General features: G+C 34.6%; 2 protein-coding genes across 12 annotated transcripts in view; one reads left to right on the top strand and one right to left on the bottom strand.

Moving 5' to 3' along the window:
* Positions 1-13,716, top strand: part of RXFP1 (relaxin family peptide receptor 1) — a 116,723-nt gene extending 103,007 nt beyond the window's left edge. For all 8 annotated transcript variants that reach the window (XM_040471543.1, XM_040471540.1, XM_040471541.1 and 5 more), the window contains 7 exons: positions 830-901; positions 4,049-4,120; positions 4,964-5,035; positions 6,799-7,028; positions 9,086-9,496; positions 10,319-10,537; positions 12,411-13,716. In XM_040471543.1, coding sequence (XP_040327477.1) covers positions 830-901; positions 4,049-4,120; positions 4,964-5,035; positions 6,799-7,028; positions 9,086-9,496; positions 10,319-10,537; positions 12,411-12,712 — 1,378 coding nt within the window. In that variant the 3' untranslated portion in view covers positions 12,713-13,716. The remainder of the gene's footprint in view (positions 1-829; positions 902-4,048; positions 4,121-4,963; positions 5,036-6,798; positions 7,029-9,085; positions 9,497-10,318; positions 10,538-12,410) is intronic.
* The window catches only part of CUNH4orf46 (chromosome unknown C4orf46 homolog), an 89,388-nt gene that overhangs the window by 64,255 nt on the left and 4,375 nt on the right, over positions 1-20,758 (bottom strand). The window lies entirely within an intron of this gene.

Below are 20,758 nucleotides of genomic sequence, written 5' to 3'. Positions count from 1 at the left end.
CTGCCTGCTTTCTCTCTCTCTCAAAATAAATAAATTTAAAAAATAAAATAAAACAAAAAAAAACCATTCTTACAAGGTCATACTAAGCTACAAGGTCATACTATGCTAGGCAGCCTAACTTCTACACATACACCCAAAGTATCCTGCCCCAAGAGCATATGAGATCCCATGCATGTCACCTGTGAAAGATGCTTGCCCCCACAAGAATCCACTTCCATTTGGTAATCATAATAAACCCAAGCAAATGAAAAAATTAAGGCTCCAAATTATACTACTGCTCCAACGCAAAAGGTTGAAGGGAATGAAGGAAAGGGGAAAAGAGGCACAACACATATATTAATTAAATTAGAAAATTGGATCTGTTGGGATAAGATCAAATACCATCAAGCATTTGTCTCTGAAAAAGTTACAAGATGGGTTATTCTTCAAATATTTTTTTTAACGTTTATTTTTTTATTTTTGAGACAGAGAGAGACAGAGCATGAACGGGGGAGGGGCAGAGAGAGAGGGAGACACAGAATCGGAAGCAGGCTCCAGGCTCTGAGCCATCAGCCCAGAGCCCGACGCGGGGCTCGAACTCATGGACCATGAGATCGTGACCTGAGCCGAAGTCGGACGCTTAACCGACTGAGCCACCCAGGCGCCCCCAAAATGGGTTATTCTTATATTTTCCTGTTATACTCCTTTTTTAAAACGTTTAGACTTCTGGTAATTAATAGAACTCACTAATAGCACTGTTTAAAGTTGTATAATGGTTCCCTAACAAATTGCAGTACAATCAATAAAGTCTTAAGAAAATAATATGACATGGTTGCAATTATTTCTCTAGGGATTTAGGAAGTAATAAGATTGAAAATCTTCCACCGCAAGTATTTAAGGATCTGAAGGAGCTCTCACAATTGTAAGACTGATACTAATTTTGTCACTTCATTTCTCTATTTTTAATTTCTTTTATTTTTTAAATTGTAATAATATCTGTAACATAAAATTTACCAATTTAACCATTTTTAAATGTACAGTTCAGTGGCATTATGTACATTCATATTGTTATACAACTATCACTTCCATCTGCAGAACTTTTTCATCCTCTCAAACTGATACTCCATACCTATAAAACAATATTTCCCCATCACCTCCCCTGACTGACATCTCTCTTCTGTATTTATTAATTTGACTACTGTAGGTACCCATTAGGTGGAATCATTCAATATTTAAGCTTTTGTGACTGGCTAATTTCACTTAATATAATGTCTTCAAGGTTCATACTTGTTGTAGCATGTGTCAGAATTTCTGGTTATTACTCTGAATAATAGCATTAATTAGTAATAATACTATTCTAAATAATTCATTATGTGTGTGTGTGTGTGTCTGTGTGTGTGTGTGTATGTATATATATATATATATGTATATACAAAGAGAGAGAGAGAGAGATACACACATATATACACATATAAACATAAACATTGTGTTTATTCATTCACCCATTCATGGATACTTGAGTTCCTCCCACCTTTTAGCTATTGTGAATAATACTGCTATGAACATGGGTGTACAAATCCCTGTTTGAGACCTTTCTTTCAATCCTTTTCAGTATATAGCCCCAGAAGTAAAATTGCTGGATCATACGGTAATTCTATTTTTAATTTTTTAAGGAAACAACATACTGTTTTCCAAGCAGCTACACCATTTTACATTCCCACTAGTAGTGCACAAGAATTCCAATTTCTCTACATCTTCAACAACACTTTTTTGGATAATAGCCATCCTACTGGATGTGAAATGATATCTCATTGCGGTTTTGATTTTCATTTCCCTAATGGTTAGTGATGCTGAGCACCTTTTCACGGACTTATTGGCCATATATCTTCTTCGAAGAAATGTCTATTCAAGTCTTTTGCCTATTTTTTAAATTGGGTTGTTTTTTGGTGTTGAATTATAGGAGTTCTTTATGTATTTTAGATATTAAATCCTTTTCAATATATGATTTACAAATACTTTCTTCTATATTCTGTAAATTGCCTCTCCACTCTGTTGATGGTCTCCTTTGACACACTGAAGTTTTTAATTTAGATGTAGTCCAATTTTTCTGTTTTGTTGTTGTTGTTGCCTATACTTTTGGTGTCATATACAAGAATAATGCTTAATCCAATGCCCTGAAGCTTTTCCCCCATGTTTTCTTGTAAGAGTTTTATAGTTTTAGCTTTTATATTTAGGTCTTTCACCTATTTTTAGTTAATTTTATACATGATGTAAGGTATGGTTCTAAGTTCATTCTTTTGTATGTGAATAGCTATCTGGTTTTCCCAGCACCATTTGTTGAAGACTGTCCTTTTCCCATTAAATAGTCTTGGTGCACTTGTTGAAAATCACTTGACCGTATATACAAGGGTTTATCCCTGTGCTCTCTATCCTACTGCACTGGTCTGTATGCCTGTCTTTGTAACGGTACCACATTGTTCTGATTACTGTAGCTTTATAATAAGTTTTGAAATTAGGAAGTGCGAAGCCTCCGATTTTGTTCTTCTTTTTCAAAGTTGCTTTAGCTATTCAAGGTCCCTTGAGATTTCATGCAAATTTCAGAATGGATTTTTCTATCTCTACAAAATATATTAGGATTTTGATAGAGATTGCACTGAATCTGTGGGTCACTTTGGGAAGTATTGACATCTTCACAACATTAAGTCTTCTAATCCATAAACATAGAATGTCTTTCCATTTACTGGTATCTTTGTAAATTTGTTTCTGCAACACTGTACTTTCAAAGTCAAGTCTTTCACTTCTTTGGTTAAGTTTATTCCTAAGTATTTTATTCTTTCAATGCTATTGTAAATGGAATTATCTTTTGAATTCCTTTTTTGGATTGTTCATTGTTAGTGTAAAGAAACACATTCAATTTTTGTGTGATGGTTTTGCATTTGGCAACTTTCCTGAATTTTATTATAAGTTCCAACAGTTGTGTGTGTGTGTGTGCGCGCGCGCACGCGTGTGCACGAGCCTGCAAGCTTTAGAGTTTTCTACACATGGTTTCATATCATCTGCAAACAGAAATAATTTTACTTCTCCCTTTCCATTTTGAATGCCCTGTTTTTCCCTTGCCTAATTACTCTGACTAGGGCTTCCAGTACTACATTAAATAGAAGAAAAATGGATTATCCTGGTCTGGTTACTGATTTGGGAGGAAAAAATTTCAGGCTTTTACCATTGAGCATGATATTAGCTGTGGGGTTTGCATAGACAGCCTGTATTGTGTTCAGATAATTTCCTTCTAGTCCTAGACTGTTGAGTTCACTTTGTTCCTTTATACAACTCAGTTTTCATTTGTCTTTCTTCCTCTCTTTCCTTCTTTCTGCAATCACCACTCCCCAATAGCTCCTCCATTTAACTAATGGTCTAATCTAGAATAAATTTCTAAAAGAATTTGCCCTGAGAAGCCCCTTTAATCAATGATTCTTGTTTCAATGCTTCTTGTTTGTTTTTTGTTTTTTTCAAAAAGGATTATGAAATTTTTTCCATCAGAATTCAGCTGCACTGTCATTCTGGTCTATATCTCTTTGTTCCCAGCTCTAGCCTTTCACTGTTCATTTCATGCCTCACAAATCATTAGAACAAACATCACTCTTTGGAATAAGATTTATTGGAAAAAGTATTCAGGGTAATTCTATTAATTCAATTTTAGACAAAATGAGATTGTGTTTTCATTTAACGAAATGAGAACGTAGGCAAAATGTGAGGTATGTGTGGTTTCTCTCAGGGTACCCTACCACTTCGTTGGTGAGAGCCATTTCTTGACTAGTTCACTTCCATCATTCTTATGTTGTATTAGCTCCCTCTCTACACTAACAAAATCCTAAGAGCCAGGCACTATTCTAAGTGTTTTATCTCCATTAATTTCTGTAAATATTTAATGAGCTCTGTAAGGCAAGTGCTATTACTACACTTGTTTTCTTGTTGGTTTTTTTTTTTTTTTGGTACCAAAGTCGAGATACATTTTCTCTTTACTTAAGAAGTTTCTAGAAATGACCTACTGCTGCCTTTTTTTAAAAAACAGGAATCTTTCCTATAACCCAATCCAGAAAATTCAAGCAAATCAATTTGATTATCTTGTCAAACTCAAGTCTCTGTAAGTATATACCTATGGGGATAGTTTTATGATGAAATCATTATTTATATACTGACTAATAAATTCTGTAAGATTTGTAGAATCTTTCAAATCAGAAGCGCTTTTCCAGGATGTTAGTTAAGTGCCACCAAACCATGTGAGTGCTCACTATAAACCAACAGGTAGCTGTTAGTTTTATCTTACATGTTTATAAACTAAGAATTAGGTAATGATTTTATATTTTGCTGTAATCACCAGGAGTTTATATTGGATCATTTATTTTGATCCTCTGAAGCCATCTCTGCATATCTATTTCTCTACTAGCACTGGTATCTAAGAATTTATTATAGCTACTTTTAGCCAAAGATGCAATATTCTCTTATATAAATCATTATTTACACCACACACAAAAAAATCTTTTATGGTCTAACAATTGCCTCTAAAAGATGTCTCAGTTAATTTAATTTAAATGTCCCTCAGTTAGATGGCATCTTACTAGAAAAAAAATTGTTATTTAAAAATTATTAGAAAAATTTCAAAATGTAAAACTCCTCTGCTATTATAACGTTGTCTAAAAGATGTTTGTTCATTTATTCTACAAATATTTATTGAGTAGTTACTATACACAAAGCATTGTGTTATGATCTACAAGGATCTAAAACTTCAAATAGAAGAGATATATGTGTATAAATGCTAGAATCAGAAAGGAGTTGGGGAAGTAAGTGTGTAGGGCAGGCTGAGGATGAATGTTTGGTTCACAATCAGTGTTGACTGACAGTATCTTATTAATTGTCCATCACAAAAAGTCACTTTATTACACCCTTATAACATATGTTATTTTGATAATTAATTTGGTATTTTTAGCAGCCTAGAAGGAATTGAAATTTCAAATATCCAACAAAGGATGTTTAGACCTCTAATGAATCTCTCTCACATGTAAGCAGATGTTTTCCTTGTTTTTCACCTTGATTTTAATCTTTTGTTTCCATGTGCACTATGCTAATATATCCATACCCAATGCATCCAATCTATCAAATTTTCTAACTAATTTGCCTAAACAATATTATTCTTAACGTGTTGCTATGGGGTGGGATGATTTTTACTGTTTCATTGTTTGGTAGAATCAAAGGTGATTTTTTTAATGTCAGAGAACATGAGTGTGGACGAAACCCACCCATTCCTATAAGCTCTCCTCAGCACTGACACCATTCATACATATTGATGTTTGCCTGAGGAGCTAGTAATTTGCACACATGGTATAAGTGCTACCAGATGAAAAAAATAAGAATTTACATAAGCAACACAAAATAACTATAAATAAACAATTGCTGTAAATGGAGGACAGTATGGAGAAATCCTCCTCAGTAAAAATTGCCTCCAATGTTAGGACATGATTGGAGCAAGTGTGTATGGATAAACTGGTAAACTTTGAAAAATCTTTTATTCAAACAGCGTGTATTATAGTACCATTGATTCCATGCTTTGGGAACATTTTCTTTAATTGAATGCAATCTTACAGCAGATATGAGAATGATCTCCATGCCAGGGTAATTAATTCTCAATAATTTACAAAGTGTCATGTCACCACTCTATAATTTTGCTTATGTTTTAAATCTCACACAGGACATTCTTTTTTTTTTCCTAACTCCTCACAGAGGATGCTTTTAAAAGTTTCTTGGTTGCACACAACATAAAACACTCTGACTAAAGTAAGCCAAACATAGTTTATTGGGAGAAAATGGTGTAGCTCACAAAACCCAAGAAACAACTCAAGGAATAAACCTGAATTGGGGCAGAAACCATATCAGATCTAAGGGACTCAGGAAGGAAGGGTTAAACAATAGGACAATATACTGTGATTGACATGCTTTTACCTTGTATTGCTACAGCTGTCTATACTATAAAGATCATTTCTATTCTTTTGCCAGAGTACATAGCTTTAGAGCTATGTACTCTAAAGCTCTAATTAGATTTGAACTTCAATTTCTACATTTATTAGAAATTTCACAGCAAATAATTTGCCTCCATTGAATATTCATCTCCTCCTATGGTGATGTTAATACCTGTCCCATGGAGTTGACTGGAGAATTTATTCCTGATACGAAGATGCTGAATACGTGGTGTTGGTGTTGGTGGTAACAGTCATAATTATTGATCGACTTTACCAGTAAGATTAGTGTATTAATGAAAGAATTAACTCAACAAAACTTATTGAACACTCATCTAGGTACCAAAATCTGGTTGAGAGATAAGCATGTTAACACGTAGTTACAGATCACATAACTATATAGTAGAAAAGCCATGGAAGCATAAAGGAGAAAGCATATGGCTGTCTCTTCCCCGGAGGGCTAGACTGGTTTCAGCAACAATAGGAGCTGTGTAACAATGCACTCACCTGTACTAAACACTAACAATGCAATAAAAGTTTCCTTTAATTCTCTTGATCACATGCTAACGGCTTGTTTATGTTTCAAGACACGCCTAACACTTGTATATTCATGATGGCCACTTGCTGCTCTGACCCTCAAACTCTTTTACAGTGAAATCAAGTTCACTTAGTGTCCTTAATGTTTTACATTCCTGTGAGTCTCATATTAAGATATTTTCTTTCTATTGAGAAAATGTAGGAAAGAAATATTAATGTATAATGGCACTGAATTCAATGTAAATTCTTCTTGTACCCTCGCTTTGTTCATCAGATATTTTAAGAAATTCCAGTACTGTGGGTATGCACCACATGTTCGCAGCTGTAAACCAAACACTGATGGGATCTCATCTCTCGAGAACCTCTTGGCAAGCATTATTCAGAGAGTATTTGTCTGGGTTGTATCTGCAGTCACATGCTTTGGAAACGTCTTTGTCATTTGTATGAGACCTTATATCAGGTCTGAGAACAGACTGCATGCCATGTCAATCATTTCTCTCTGCTGTGAGTATTTCCTGGTTGAAGAGGAATTACACTTTTGCAATATATGAAAGCACTGCTATTCAAAAATGAGTAAAAAGAGTGGTGGAATTATGAGATTTTAAGTCTTTCTCCTTTTTGCTTATATATTGTGTTCACATTTGTTGCAATGAAAATGAAATTCCTTTAGTGAGAAGAAAATACGTTTTTAAAACAAGAAAATTCAATTACCTTATACATATTAAAGAAGCTGTCATTCATTGGTTTTCTTCTCTGAAGACATTTTGTTAAAGCAGGTAAAATATTTTACTGTGAATAAAATGGCAACCTTTAATTTTTACATCCAGAGGTGTATTTACCGTTTTGTTTGCATGTCCAGATATAGACATTGACTTAACTGATGGCTGTTTTTCTGGTCTCTGAGCTACTAAAATCTTTTCCATTCATTATTTGAAATATTTAAACAAATTTTTTTAACATTTATGTTTGAGAGAGAGACAGAGCACTAGTCAGGGAGGAGCAGAGAGAGAGAGGGAGACACAGAATCTGAAGCAGGTTCCAGGCTCTGAGCGGTCAGCACAGAGCTCGATGTGGAGCTCAAACCTATGAACCGTAAGATCATGACCTGAGCCGAAGTCAGATGCTTAACTGACTGAGCCACCCAGGCACCCCCATAATTTGAAATATTTAAATAATAAAATGTTTTTAGGTAGAATTAAATATTTTTAAGTTTTTGAAATGTGATTGCGAGGTATTATGTTAAGTGAGGACTACAAAGAAAAATAAGCAAGACCAGTCCTCAGGTTTTTTATAGTGTGGGTCAAGTGGTCCATATTTTCTCCAGTGAGTATCAATCTATACAATGTTCTACTTTACGCATGCTGTCCATGTCTTACCCCCAGCCTCATTCAAAGTCTAATATCTAATTGTTTTTTTCACTGCAAGCTATCTAAGAAATAGAACTCAGAAATTGTTTACTACGTTGTATCATTAACTACAAAATTTTGAGTATGCTAAATTTCCCTGGTGAAGGCTAGAATATCACAGCAATATTTAAGGATTAGGGCCAGCCTTATGATTTATACAGTGATGTGATTTTTGGAAGGTTTGTATAGAATGCTTATAAAGTCAAAAAAAATCTCACCTACTCTCTGACATGAAATGTTCATTTAAAAAGCAAAATCACCAAGTAGTGCATCACATTGACAACTGATTTGGGGGATGGGAAAGCCTAAAAAGAGACAGAGAAAGATGTAAAAATGGAAGAGAGAATCAGAGAGAACAGGTTTGCTTAGACCAGCTCTGGGTAAATAACTTAAGCCCTCCAAAATTATACTGACTACAGAGCACTTCTTAATTATTCCTTTCTTCTAAATTATAGACCCCGAAATTCATAGTCATTAGTCTATCACAGCAATTTCTGAATTACTTTCTCTAGGATTTTGGATGATATCCCTAGCATGTTAAGCTGGGAGCATTTCACTGGAAGAGGGGATCCAAATAACAACATCCCCATATTGGTCCCTAATCAAACGCTCAACATAATTGCATTTAATTCATTTACTCAACACTTCTAGGTGATGGGACCAGAATGGAAAACAAAATACACAATATCCCTGCTCACACAGACTTGAAAATTAGAAAAAACAAAAACAAAAAACAAAACAAAAACAAAAACAGAGAAATGATTACATAATTAACTGTAGATGGTGCTATAAGAGTACGTATTGAATAGAGCTGATGAAAAGGTCCTTATCCATAAACAAATTGTTAGAATAAAAATTACCTCCCCCCAAAGGGCACCTGGGTGGCTCAGTCAGTTAAGCATCTGACTTCAGGCTCAGGTCATGATCTTGGGGTTCACGGGTTCAAGCCCTACTTGGGTTCTGTGCTGACAGTATGGAGCTTGCTTGGGATTCTCTCTCCCAAAATACATAAATAAACATTAAAAAAAAATTACCTCACCCCAAAATAGAAGTAAATTAGGTATTTTTTGCTAATACTAAAAATATTACTGTTTGTCATTAATTCTATTATACTTACTTATTTCTCTAAATTCGCAACATTTACTGATCCTATAGGTGCTGACTGCCTAATGGGAATATATTTGTTTGTCATTGGAGCCTTCGATCTCAAGTTTCGTGGAGAATACAACAAGCACGCGCAGCTGTGGATGGAGAGCATTCACTGTCAGATTGTAGGATCTTTGGCCATTCTATCCACAGAAGTATCAGTGTTACTTCTAACATTTCTGACACTGGAAAAATATATCTGCATTGTCTATCCTTTTAGATGTTTAAGACCTAAAAAATGCAGAACAATTACAGTTCTGATTCTCATTTGGATGACTGGGTTTATCGTGGCTTTCATTCCATTGACCAATAAGGAATTTTTCAAAAACTACTATGGCACCAATGGCGTGTGCTTCCCTCTTCATTCAGAAGACACAGAAAGTACTGGAGCTCAGATTTACTCCGTGGCAATTTTTCTCGGTAAGAAACTGTGTATTAGAAGCCCTTTCATTCAAATATTAGAATAAATCACATTTTCAATCTCATTATTTCTTCTAATGTTTATACATTTTTATTTCAGAACTTCTAGCCAGTTTTTCTCATCAACATTGGGGATGGATTCTGTCAGAATCCCCTAAAGGGATTTTTTCCCCCTGAATTACCACTTTCTTATATAAATTCCAACACGCTCCTTAATAAAAGACAAAACAGTAAATACTTGTAGTTCATGCATTCACCCTAATAATACTAAACAAAATATATATTTAACTCTTTGCCCTTTTAAGATAAATAAACTCAAAGTAGCCACCCACACAAGTCTTTGGCTTGAAAATAGACATACAAGTGTTTTTCTACTGTAAAAAATGTTTCAGGGGTAAGTTAAAAAAAAATGTGTGTGTGTATATATATATATATATACACACACTAATTGAATTATTTTAAAAAATTATAAAGATTAATTTAGAAGGCCCAGGATATTCACTGAATCACTATACTCTCATTTTAATATGCCATTTTTGATTTTTTTAATGTTTATTTTTGAGAGAGAGAGTACACGCGGGCCTGTCGGGGTTGGGGCAGAAAGAGAGGGAGACACAGAATCTGAGGCAGGCTCCAGGCTCTGTGCTGACAGCTCAGCAAAACTCAACAAAACTTCAAATTTTTTTTAAAAATCATTATTTTTCTTCATAATTCTTATAAAAAACAAAACACATGTTGTTCACATTCAAACAGCTAAGAGTATGTGTGTTTGTTTTGAAAGAATGATCATCACATTAATAATAATCTTTGTGTTCTAAATAGGTATTAACTTGGCAGCATTTATCATCATAGTTTTTTCTTATGGAAGCATGTTTTATAGCATTCATCAAAGTGCCATAACAGCAACTGAAATACGGAATCAAGTTAAAAAAGAGATGATCCTTGCCAAACGGTTTTTCTTTATTGTATTTACTGATGCATTATGCTGGATACCCATTTTTGTGCTGAAATTTCTTTCATTGCTTCAGGTAGAAATACCAGGTACAATGTTTTTTTTTTTCTTTCTGTAAAGAAATAACAAGTCTCCTTCTGCAGTGTTCCTCCAAGAAAGAAAATTAAGATCCTTAACATCAACTCATTTTAAGAATTATAAGTCAGAGTTATATGTACCTTAGGCTCTGTTCATCAATCAAATGTTTACCAGGAGTAAGCTGTTCAATTATTTCCATAAATGCCCCAAAACCCTATTACCATTGAAGCAAAGAACAACTCAAATAAATAACACCCTAGGCTTTGTAATTCTGATAATCCCATGCTTAAGATGACCAAACAGGTGAAAATGATTATCAAATATTTACTTCATTTTTTTTTTGAGAACATAAGACATTTTTCTTCCTAGAACACATAGCAATTTAGAGAGCATGACGCCAGAGTGTGAGAGATGATTGAAGAATGCATTATTGGTATTTAAAAATAATGTACATCACACTCATTAGGATAGCTATTATCAAAAACACAGAAAGTAGCAAAAATTGGTGAGGATTTGGAGAAACTAGAGCATCACTGGTAGGAATGTAAAATAGCACAGCTGCTACAGAAAACAGCATGGTGGTTCCTCAAAAAATTAAACACAGAAATACCATATGACCCAGCAATTCCTCTTCTGGGAGTTAAAGGAATTAAAAGCAGGAACTCAAACAGACATTGGTTCACCTATGTTCATAGCAGCATTATTCACTATAGCCAAAAGGTAGAAATAACCTGTGTCCATCAATGTATGAATGGATAAGCAAAATGTAGCCTATACACACAAAAGATTATTACTCAGCCTTAAAAAGGGAGGAAATTCGGAAACATGGTACCATGAATGGACCTTGAAGACATTATACTAAGTGATATAAGTCAGTCACAAAAACACAAATATTGTATGATTCCACTTATATGGCGTAACTAGGATAGTCAAATTCATAGAGACAGACAGTTTGTGAATGTGTTATCAGGTTGGGAGGGAAAGGGCATGAAAAGTTATTGTTTACATAGATGTGTAGTTTCAGTTTGGGAGGATGAAAAAGTTCTAGAGACGGACGGTGGTGATGGTTGTACAACAATATGAATGTACTTAATGCCACTGAACTGCACACTTAAAACTGATTAAAATGGTAAATTTTACTTTATGTATATTTTACTACAATAAAAAAGTGTCCAAAATGCTATTAATTGTAATACAGTATATATTCACATTCTTAAAATTTATGAACATACAATTTTAATTTTTTTTACCCCATGGTTAGGGTGATATTATCTTACATTTCATAAGCAACAAAGAAGGACAATAGCATCAGTAAAATTATAATAGCAAATATGATGAGTTACCTATGTACTACAGTGATTTTTAAGATAAGTTTAGCCAAAGATTTTTTTACTGAAATAAATATCTAGCCAAAAGCCTAAAAATGCATACCTGTTTTTAAAACCAAAAAAATAGCAGAAAAGAAATCTTTTAAAGACTGTATATTCTCAGAAATACTATATGTTCTATCCAGCAATTAAAATATTGGGAAAGGTTTGATCTGGATGCTAAACAATATTATTTTTCCTAAAATGGAATCATATCACAATAATATGTAATCACTTGGTAGAAAATGGTTCTACCTAATGGAATACTTTTGTTGATGTATTCAAGAAAAGCTACTTAGCAAAGAACCCTGTTTTTTTGCTCTACCAGCACTCCCTTCAAACACTGACACCCTGGAAAGACGTTCTGGAAACACATTAGATTTGTTATTTAATTATGTGACATCAAAGAGAAAAAATTAAGACTCAAAAGAGGACTGGGGGAAAAACAAGGAAAAGGGGCTTCTATACCTTGTAAACATCCACAAACACTAAATCTATCACATTTTTTCTCTTTCAGGTACCATAACCTCTTGGGTAGTGATTTTTATTCTGCCTATCAACAGTGCTTTGAATCCAATTCTGTATACTCTGACCACAAGACCATTCAAGGAAATGATTCATCAGTTTTGGTATAACTACAGAAAAAGAAGATCTATTGACAGCAAAGGAAGTCAGAAAACATATGCTCCGTCTTTCATCTGGGTAGAAATGTGGCCGCTGCAGGAGATGCCACCTGAGTTAATAAAGCCAGCTCTTTTCACAGACCCCTGTGAATTGTCACTAATTTCTCAATCAACTAGACTCAATTCCTATTCATAACGGACTTTGAAACCCATTTCTACACAGAGAATATTATGGGATGCTTCGTGATGGATTTATTAGTATAAAATGAATGCCACAAAATTAATAATTTATAATGGCTGAGATAAAACCATTACAAAGACATGAGGTTATTTGGGAAAAATCAAAGTGACTGATGCCCATATAAAGGGAAATAAATTATACTGATAATGTGTATATATTGGTACATATTTTGCATAGGAAATTAAGAGAAATCTATTTCAGAAAGACTCATTCATTCTTTTACTAGGCATTTATTGAGTACCCACTATGTGTATAGCACTGCAGTAAATTTCTGCAAGTATAGAACCTGGAAGTATAGAATAGTATGGAATCTTTTCAATTTGCAATGTTAAATTATGTTTAGCTACAACAGAATAGATGCAGCTCTTAGATGAAGGTAGAGTTTTATCTGTCGTGCACATAGCAAACATAATAATCATGGACACTTTTAAATAAAGGTTTAAGGTTATGTAATAATGTAATGAAAAATGAGAAATGAGAAAATGTCTGATTGTTTGCAAAATATTTTGTTTTAAAAATTCATCTTACCTCTCAAGTTGCTGTACATTTGAGAGGTAGTACAAGATATCTATTTCTATGAAAAAAGATATTCTGATAAACTCAAAAAAAGCACTTTACAGTCAACTAATTTTCAACAAAGATGCCAAGACAATCAAATGAGGAAAGTAATGTCTGTTCAAAAAACGATGCTGGGACAACTGGATATTCACATGCAAAAGAAGGAAATTGGACCCTTACCTTACACCATATATAAAAATTAACTCAAAATTAATCAACAACCTAAAAATAAAACAAAACTCTTAGAAGAAAACATATGAGTAAATCTTCAAGACCTTGGATTTAGCAATGGTTTGTTAGGTGTGTCAACAAAAGCATAAGCAACAAAGGGGAAAAAATTGATAAATTGGACTTCATCTAAATTAAAAATTTTGTGTACCAAACAACACTATCAAAAAAGTGAAAAAGACGGGGCGTCTAGCTGGCTCAGTCAGTGGAGTGTACCTCTCGATCTCGGGGTTATAAGTTCGAGCCCCACGTTGGGTGTAGATTACTTAAAAATGAAATCTTTTTTAAAAAAGTAAAAGGACAACCTACAGAATGGAAGAAAATATTTGCAAATCATATATCTGAGAAGGTTTTAATATCCAGAATATATAAAGAACTCCTACAACTCAAACACAAGATGAACAAGCCAATTTAAAAGTGGACAAAGAACTTAAAAAGCCATTTCTCCAAACAAGATATACAAATGGCCAATAAGCACTTGAAAAGTTGCTCAACATCACTAATCATTAGGAAAATGAAAATTAGAACCACAATGAGATTACACTTTACACCTACTAAAAAGGCTGTAACTAAAAGAACAAAAGACAAAGAAAAAAAGAGAAAACAAATACTGACAAGGATGTGGAGATTGAAACCCTTCTGCATTGCTGGTTGAAATGTAAAATGATGCAGCTGTTATCATAGACAGTAGTGTGGTGGTTCTTCAAAAGCTTATCATAGGATTAACATATGATCCAGCAATTTCACTCCCAGGTGTAAACCCAAAAGAATAGAAAACAGGATTCAAACAGACACTTGTATACAAATGCTCATTGCATTATTCACAGTAGCCAAAAGATGGAAACAACTCAAGTGCCCATCAACTAATAAACAGAAAAACAAAATGTGGTATATACATACAATGGCTAAAGCCACTTATAAGAAATAATAAAGTTCTGACACATGCTACAATGTGATGAGTATCAAATAACCCAAACACAAAAGGACAAATACCATATGATTCCACTTACATGAAATATCTAGGATAAGCAAATTCATAGAGATAGAAAATAGATTAGAGGTCACTGGGGGTGAGTGGGTCAGAAAGATGCTGCCTAAGAAGTACAGAGTTTTCCTGGACAAAAAAAGTTATAAAATTGATTGTGGTGATGGATAAACAACTCTGTGAAAATGCAAAAAGCCACTGAATTGTAGATGTTAGACGGGTGAATTTTATGGTTTGTGAATTAGATCTCAATAAAGCAGTTAAAGGGAAAAAGAAGAGCTAGAATGCAATGAAATGATTCAGGAACTTAAGGAAGGAAAGGTCTGCATGCACATGTTTTACTTCAAAGACAAAGTAGCTGTCATCAAGAGATGGATTTACCTTCCTTTTGCATGGCCAGTCAGTTCATAAGATACTAACTTTTTGGCCACTTATTCTTCTGGTCTCTAACTGAGCTATTGGAATTTTTTTGGTTTAGTAATTTGAAACCTTTAAATAGGAACAAAATGTTTTCAGGTAGTTTTAAATACACTAAAAATGTTTAACACATGAAATTACTGGAATCAGAAATGTATTTATTGAATATATAATTGTATAGATTTCTTTGGAAAGTAAGTTACCTGAAACTTACATCTATTAAAAACATGGATTACTTTGAGTCCTTTTTGTTCTTACTTGGAATAATGACAAAAAATTTTCTACATGAGGAATATGGTTACACTTCCAACAAAAAATCAGAAAATAATAGAAAGCTATAGTTCTGCTTATAATATTCAATTCTCTAACTACTGAAACTATATAATTTTTAAAGCTCACAAAAACAAAAATATTTAAATTCTCATAAGTTTATTTTGGGATTATTTGTTATTCTTAAATCTTATTGCTAATAAATATTACAATAGAAAAGTGGCTGAGTTGGTTGAGCATCTGACTCCGGCTCAGGTCATGATCTCACAGTCTGTGAGTTCAAGCCCCATGTCAGGCTCTGTGCTGACAGCTCAGAGCCTGAAGCCAGCTTTGGATTCTGTATCTCCCTCTCTCTCTCTGCCCCTCCCCCGCACTTGCTCTCTCTCTCTCTCTCTCTCTTTCTCTCTCTGTCAAAAATAAACATTAAAAAATTAGAAGAAAAATATTTTTCTTAAAAATAATTTCTAAAAAAAAAAGCAATAATTATGAAGACAAGATAGATAAAATGTAATACTACAAAAATCATGATCATAACCTGTGTTTAAGGGTCTTAGAAATGCATGAATTTACAAAATAATCTCAAACAACTTTTTAGCATTAAAATATTTTCCAATAATTTTCTAGAAGCCATTTAGTTTCCTGTTTATTCAGGCTACTCACTCTTCCATTCTTCCACCTCTCCAAATAGGGTAACTTCTATTTAACTTATTTTGGTAAGTAATTACTGGCATACCACATAACTAGTTCCTACTAACTTCGAAGGAAGGTGCAATAGAAGCACTAAGTTAACGCAGATAGAAGTTATGGTTTTCTCTCTTGCAAAAATAACTTTGGTCCAAAACTCATGGTCTATGCTTCTAGGTCAAATCAATGCCTCTAAGTTAAACCAAAGTATTTTAAAATTTAAAAATAAATACCAGGAAGACCTCAACTTTTTTTTTTTTTTTTTACTATTTTCAGTTTAAGGGTTCCTAATGCATTTGGCTACTACCTAATCCCTCACAAAGCAATTACTGCCTTTTAGCAACTTAGATATTGATAAAATTGAAGGAAAACAAGAAAGAGATATATGCAGCCAGAATACTCAAGTCCATGCATTTTACTGCTTACCTAAGTAATAAGTAAATTGATACCTGAATGTGATGGAGTGAACCACTCTAAGAGACTTCAAAAATACATTGAATTTTTAATGCATTTTTTTTTAAAGTTTATTTCCTGAGAGAAAGAGAGAGAGAATGAGTGGTGGAGGGACAGAGACAGAGGGAGAGGATCCCAAGCAGGCTCTGTGCTGTCAGTGTGGAGACTGACGTGGGGCTTGAACCCATAAACCATTATTAGATCATGACCTGAGCTGAAATCAAGAGTTGGATGTTTAATCAACTGAGCCACCCAGGCACCCCAATGTACTCCTCTTTTAAATAAAAATCTTTCACTAGAAGCCTCATTTACTGTTTTAAATCCTTTTCTTATCTTTTCTTAAGACTTTTTAAAACAAAAGATTTTAATGTTTATTTTTTTTTAATTTTTTAATGTTTTTATTTATTTTAATGTTTATTTTTAAGAGAGAAAAAGAGCGTGAGCAGGGTAGGGGCTGAGAGAGACCGAGACAGAATCCAAAGTGGGCTCCAGGCTTTGAGCTATCAGCACAGAGCCTGACGTGGGGCTTGAACCCACAAACCATGAGATCGTGACTTGAGCTGAATCCAGATGCTTACCCAACTGAGCCACCCAGGCTCCCCTTATCTATTTCTATGGTTTCAATTACTTTATATATACTGATGATTCCCACATTTTTGCCTTTAGCCTATTCTCTCTCCTAAATTAGTCACTTATGCATACAACTGCCCACTAAACATTAACATTTGAATATCTCTCTGGCTGTTTCATGTACATTATGTGATGGGGATTTAGAGTGGTGGGGGTCCAGAGCTGATGGCCATTAAAGAATTCTTGAGATGTCTTTGATGCAAAAAGGTGATTTTATTAAAGCACTGGGATAGGACTCCTGGGCAGAAAAAGATGCACTGGGGTTGTGAAGAGTGACTGATTATATGCTATGTAGTTTGGAGAGGTAAAGGCAAAAAGGAAGGCTTTCAAAAGGACTTTCATATGCTAAAGATACCAGAGGCCTTGCTATTGTCAAGCTTAGGTTGTTTTCCCTCTGGTAAGACATTAAGATAGTAGAGAGCCCTGGAGAAATGTTACACATACTCGGTATTTACCTCAAGAATTTGTCAATGGGCTGCAGGTTATAAAGAAATTTAACTATGCATATCATTTCCTTCTTGTCTTTGTTCCCCACATCACTATGGAGGGGAGGGTGATGTTAGGGCTCCAGGAAACGGAGTCTATAGGTTTTTGGAGATTAAGCTATTTATAAGATTGCCTTTTTCCTATAATTTATGAAGACTTTTTTTTAATATAATTGTCAAGTTAGCTAACAAATGGTATATACAGTGTACTCTTGGCTTTGGGAGTAGATTCCCATGATTCATTGCTTACATACAACACCCACTGCTCATCCCAACAAGTGTCCTCCTCAATGCCCATCACCCATTTTTCCCTCCCGACCGTCCCTCCATCAACCCTGCTTGTTCTCTGTATTTAAGTCTTTTACGGTTTGCCTCCCTCTCTGTTTGAAATTATTTTTTCCCTTTCCCTTCCCCAATAGTCTTAAATTTCTCAAATCCCACATGAGTGAAAACGTATCTTACTCTGACTTATTTCACTTAGTGTAATCCCCTCCAGTTCCATCCATGTTGTTGCAAATGGCAAGATTTCATTATTTTTCATTGTCAAGTAGTATTCCATTATATATATATATAGAAAATGTATATATGTATACACATGTATAGCATATATATGTGTATATATACACATATATGTATGTATGTGTATATATATATGTATATATATATATATGTATATATATATGTATGTATAAAACATCTTTATCCATTCATCAGTTGATGGACATTTGAGCTTTTTCCATAATTTGGCTATTGTTGATAGCACTGCTATAAACATTGGGGTACACATGCCCCTATGAATCAGCACTCCTGTATCCTTTGGATAAATTCCTAATAGTGCTATTGCTAGGTTGTAGGGCAATTCTATTTTTATAAACTAATGGAAACTCATATCCTGCAGGACTATGATCTCCATCAGTTAACCATTTGTTTCCCCCTTTCCTTTGTTCTTGGGCAGCCAAGAGTGCCTGAGGAATATCACACATATCCCACCAGGTGAGTAGGAGAGGTTGGGGGCGGGGGATTGTTATTCTTAGCTTGAGCTTTGCCCTCAGCTTGCCTTATGCTCCTTCATCATTATGGACTCTGTCTTACTAAGACTCTGTACTGACACCTTATCTTATCAACAGCTTAATCTCCAAAAACCTATAGAGTCCTTTGAGACCCTGTCTTAGTGAATGGTACCAAAAGCCCAACCTAGAAATCCTAGAATCAGTCTTTAGCTCTTCCTTCTCCTTTATCCATCATATCAAATCACCCAGCCCTACCTTTATTCTACCTAAAAAACAACTCTTAAATCTATCCACTTGGCTTTATCCCAATTTCCAGTACCTTAGTTTGTGTGGACATCATGTATTGTTGCCGTATTTGCAATAACCTTCTAACAAGTTTCTATACCTCCAGTTGTAATTTGTTCAAGTGATTTTTATCCATATTTAGAGCTCTCAAAAAATTAATCTATGGGCTCTTGGGTGACTCAGTCAGGTAAGCACTGACTCTTGATTTCAACTCAGGTCATGCTTTCATGGTTTGTGGGTTCGGGCCCCGCATCGGGCTGTGTGCTGACAGTACAGGGCCTGCTTGGGATTCTGTCTCCCTCTCTCTCTCAAAAACAAACTTTTTGTTTGTTTTTATTTATTTATTTTGAGAGAGACCACACAAGCGAGGGAGGGGCAGAGAGAGAGAGAGAGAGAGAGAGAGAGAGAGAGAGAGAGAGAATACTAATTTTGGTGTAAGAGACCCACAGGCAAATTTCATCTCAGCTTACTTCCTATTCTGTCTCTACAGACAGAAACAACATCACTTTCCTCAAAAGTTAATATTAAATAACGCTTATAAATCTCCTAGCATAGTGCCTAACTCAGAATTTTTGAAACACATTATTTGTAATACTAAAAATTTCATTACAGTGACTTTTACCCTCTTGAGGCCTTTTTTTTTTTTTAAGAGAGAGAGCACAAACGACAGAGGGGGGCAAAAGGGGAGAGAGGGAGAGAGAGAGAGAGAGAGAGAGAGAGAGAATGAATCCCAAGCAGGCTCTGTGCTGAGCAGGATCATGGGATCATGACCCAAGCTGAAATCAACAGTCAGATACTCCAGCGACTGACTGAGCCACCGAGGCACCCCAACCTCTTGAGGCTTTTAATTACATCAAAATACTGAGTTTTCCTCTAAGGTGTATATAGAACTGGTAATGAGCTACTTAGTTAAGAAAACAATTTCTTAAGTCTTTAAGTAAATGTTTATGTTTTGAGCTCTTCCCCAACCCCTGCCATGAAGCAGAGCAAAAAGAAATACAAAAAGGGATGCTTTTTTAAAAAGCCACTGTTAAAAATAAGATGAACTTCTCTGTGGGCCACACATGACAACAAAAACTGTCAACAGAGCTGAGCTGTGGGGATACCAGACTCCTGACACTAGCAGCTATGAGTTTTAGTGATGAGGAATGAACGGAAAGTGTCCACAGAAGCCTCACCTCCTGAAATCAGGGGTTAACCTAAGCTGACTACAATTCAACAAAATTATAAATCAACTAAGATGGTTCTTCTTTTCTATCATAAAAACATACATGGTGGGGAGAGGAAGTCACACACACAAAAATCAAAGTAGTACAGATCAAACTTATGATACAGCTATAACAGAAAAAGTTATAGGGGACCTTAGCATAGGGCTAAGCAAATAAATCAGAATACAATATGGAGCTCAGAACCAAACACTTACAGGGTAATTGAATGAGAGACGTAGCATTTGAAATACTGATACTTGAAGGAACAGCAACAGACATACAAAAATAAACAAGATCCCAAAATCGCACCATAAGCAAAAGTTAATCAGACGAATAAACACCTCAACATTAAAAACAAAAATTTAACTTTTGGAAAGACATAAAGGAGAGTATCTTTATGACATTTCCTATACAAGCCCCAGAAAGCACTATTATGAGAAATTGGTAAGATTCCATTAAAATTAAAAGCCTTTATTTAAGAAAACTCCACACTCAAATACAAAGATAAACCACAAGCTACAATAGGTAGTTGAAACACAGAGAACAGGTCATTAGTTAGTATTCAATATATGGAACACCTACAAATTGATAAGGAAAAGACAAAACCTAATAGAAAAATGGACAAAGGTATGGCCTCAGAAATCACACACTGCATTTCTTCAATCTCCTAGTAGTTATTAAAGTCAGCACTATTCAACATGTGAGACTATACAAGGGCATGAATACCAGGAGGGTGACCATTGTGGCCATCTGGAGGCTAGCTACCACATACACAAAAAAGTATTTTG

This window comes from Herpailurus yagouaroundi, unplaced genomic scaffold (genome assembly GCF_014898765.1).
Source record: "Herpailurus yagouaroundi ecotype Mexico unplaced genomic scaffold, PumYag 28, whole genome shotgun sequence".
Taxonomy (NCBI): Eukaryota; Metazoa; Chordata; class Mammalia; order Carnivora; family Felidae; genus Herpailurus; species Herpailurus yagouaroundi.
This window is presented reverse-complemented; position numbering and strand designations above follow the sequence as displayed.